At 37.6% G+C, this 3,166-nt stretch overlaps 1 protein-coding gene across 1 annotated transcript; it reads right to left on the reverse strand.

Annotated features, from left to right (window-relative positions):
- Positions 1-492: 492 nt before the first annotated feature.
- Positions 493-2,424, reverse strand: LOC124789007 (homeobox protein 2-like). The gene is made up of 3 exons (XM_047256294.1): positions 2,328-2,424; positions 1,092-2,165; positions 493-758 (listed from the first exon to the last, which is right to left on the reverse strand). Exons 1-3 carry the CDS (start codon positions 2,422-2,424, stop codon positions 493-495), a joined length of 1,437 nt encoding a protein of 478 aa, XP_047112250.1.
- Between the last annotated feature and the right edge of the window lie 742 nt (positions 2,425-3,166).

A 3,166-nucleotide genomic window follows, 5' to 3' on the forward strand; every position in this document is an offset into this window, starting at 1 on the left:
CAACATCAACAGAATTATTCCTACACACTGCATCTTTTGCGTCGTTTGACCCGATCGCTGCTGATTCTATGCGACACACATTCTCATTGTTACTACAGCTGGTTGTCTGCACGCTTGGTTGCTCGTTATTACTAACATCATTCATGCAAGTGCCCCCTAGACACCCTGCAACTGACACATGGGAGCAGAATGTCGTCGCATCTAGTTTGACTGACTGGTACTGGTTGATGGTTGCGGTTCACTTACCTCAATGATCTTGATATTTTGATTCAGTGGTTGCCATGGCTGTGCATTCATATGCTGCTGCATGTTATTTGACATATTTGTATTGTACGGGGGTTGTACATGATTGTTGTTGTGATATTACGGTGGCCTAGGCTGCTGCCATTGCTGTTGTGCATAATACTGTGTTGACCAGTTATGTGGTGGTTGCATGTTTTGCTGATTATTTGAAAAATTACCGTTATTGTAATTGGTGTTAGCTCTAAAATCTCATTTCTGTTTCTTTGAAAAGTTTCCATTATTGTTTTGTCCACTATTGTTCTGTGGATGATAATTGTGATTCGGTGCATTACCGTACTGTCCATTTGCGTTCATATTGTGGTTCTGCCATCCTGAATAATTAGGACTATTCCAATGATTTTGATTCCCATAGTAGGTGTTTCTATTACTATTGTTCTTGTGGTTTCGCCCGTTGCCATTACCATTATTCGACGAATTATTCCCATAATGGTGTCTGTCCTCTTCGATAACCAAATCTAAAGAGTCCAGTACAGATAGAAAATGTTCCACATTGTCTTCAGGAATGTGAAACAATTTCTCCTTTAGATCACACGGTAACTTCTCCTTTAATATCTTTAAAACATCACACTCAGGAATTGGTGTGGATAAATATTTCACTTTGTCCAGATACTTTTTGAAATATTTCCGCAAAGTACCGCCTTTTCTATTAAATGGCTCAGGACTATAAACTTCTTTTCTTAATCATTCTTGTACCTCACGCAACCAATACTTGTTTAGAAAAGCTTGTTCAAATTCATCGAAGGAGCTGCATTGTTCAGCTTTCTGTGTTGCGAACAATGGTGGCTCACCTTGAATATGGATAATGGTAAAGACAATTTTCTCCCTTTTGTTCCAACTTTTTGGCATTATTCCGCAGATCCCTTTGATAAACACAATTGGATGGGGTCCATTCTTATCATTGGTAAACTTCTGAAACTGTGAATTCTTCACTAAAGCATCCTGAGTCACCAATGATTGTGTATGGTCTTGATAAACGGATGTTACTCCACATGTTGGATTGAAATTATTGCCCGTCTGCCCCCTACTTTCAGTTAAAGGCATTTCATAATGATCAGGGTGTGTTTCTGTGATACTAACACACTCCGGTGAACTGTTATGAGATGTTTGCATACGTGTTTCATTAAGCACTTTCTGCACATTTTGTAATTCAGTCTGGAGTTCATGAATCTTTGTGTTGTTTTCATGTATCGGTTGTGTTCCTGCTCGTTGTAACATCACAGGTAGTTCCTTCCGTATAACAGTACTAATTTGTTTGTCTTTGTCATTTAGCCATGTGTTGAATGTGGTCACAATGCATTCTTCTTGTTCTTTGCATTTTTGTTCTATTATATTTTGATTATCAACTGTAAGGTTTTCTATACGCGTACTTATGTTGCGTATTTCTCCTTCCAAAGAAGTGTGTGTTTGTTGTAATTTGTCCACATCCTGGGTTACTTGCTTTACATTCTGTGGTAAGTCATGGAATGTTTGTTGCATACTTGAAATGTTGTTCTGTATAGCAGACAACTGGGCATCTAATTGCTGTCGCAGCTGGCGGTCGTGTTCTTTTAACCGGTTTTCAAGCTTTTGATCTATCTCTTTTGAGAACTGTGAAAAGCTTAACTGCATACACTCATCTAATTGACTGATGCGTTCATCCAAGGTCCTAATTCGTTCATCTACTCTGCTAATACGTTTATCTAAATTATTATTAATCTCAGTTGCAAGCTGTTTAGCAGTTTCTTGTTCATGCTGTATCTGTGATTGTTCCTGTATTTTAAACATTTGTTCCATTTTCATCATTAAAAGAGAAAATGGATCCATTACTGTTTGTGTTGGTTCTACCAGTGGTAAATCAACTGTAACTGGTGTTTCTTGTGGTTCTGCTTCAGTATGCACTGTATTCTGCCTGAGTGTTCTACAGCAGATGGATCACTGACTTTAATATTAGTGTCCTGTTCTATATCCTATGTCAGATCTGGAAAAATACTATCAATTTCTACATCACTAATTATTCCTTCCTCCTCTGAATGTTCTACAGTTACTTCGTGCTATGTAGCTTTTCTTACATGTCGCACTGTTTTCACCATGTTTGCAAATGTTTGGGCGCAAGTCTAATCGGGAAAACGTCACACGCAACATATCGATTATTCCGTCACACAAAACATAAAATAATTACTACACTGCACCAGATTGGAATCAGTACTATATATGTTCACTTTCATTTGATTAAAATTCAGTGCTAATCTCGTTCAGTTAACCTCTACTGAAAACACTTGATGCTGTATTTTACAGATCCTTCTCGGAGTTATTTAAATATAATTAACTCTTATAGCTTCCCATGGGGACACACTCACAAAATGTAATTTTTTTTTTTTAAGTAAGATACAACACCAGGTTGAAGAAGATGTTGTGCCTTATGCAGTGCTTTGTTCTGCTGCCGCTGGGATGGAATGGTACAGCAAAAATATCGTGCTTAGGGTCATCGTAGATTTCCGCTCATTACAGCATGAAACAAATAGAAAAAAACACACATTAGCACACGCTTATAAGCTAGTCCTGTCAATAGGTTGCCACTGAATTGCCCTCTCTGTTTATTGATTGGATAGCCACTGAATTGCTATGTATTTATTTAATGGGATAATAATAATTATTAAAAGGTGGCAATTTTATTTAAGCACTGTTTTTACTCTTTCGATTGTTGTGAGTCAGCGATAGTGGAATGCTGCTCGCTTTGGAGAATACACATTTTATAAGAATTATTTGGTCCAGGAAACACTTTTGCGATAATGGTTGCGATTTAGACGGTATTCGCGTAATTGTACTGATTAAAAGTTATCTTTTCCGAAAGACGCAGGTTCAATTAAAGCTGTGTGCACATTTG

The sequence above is a fragment of the Schistocerca piceifrons genome, chromosome 3 (genome assembly GCF_021461385.2).
Source record: "Schistocerca piceifrons isolate TAMUIC-IGC-003096 chromosome 3, iqSchPice1.1, whole genome shotgun sequence".
NCBI classification, from domain to species: Eukaryota; Metazoa; Arthropoda; class Insecta; order Orthoptera; family Acrididae; genus Schistocerca; species Schistocerca piceifrons.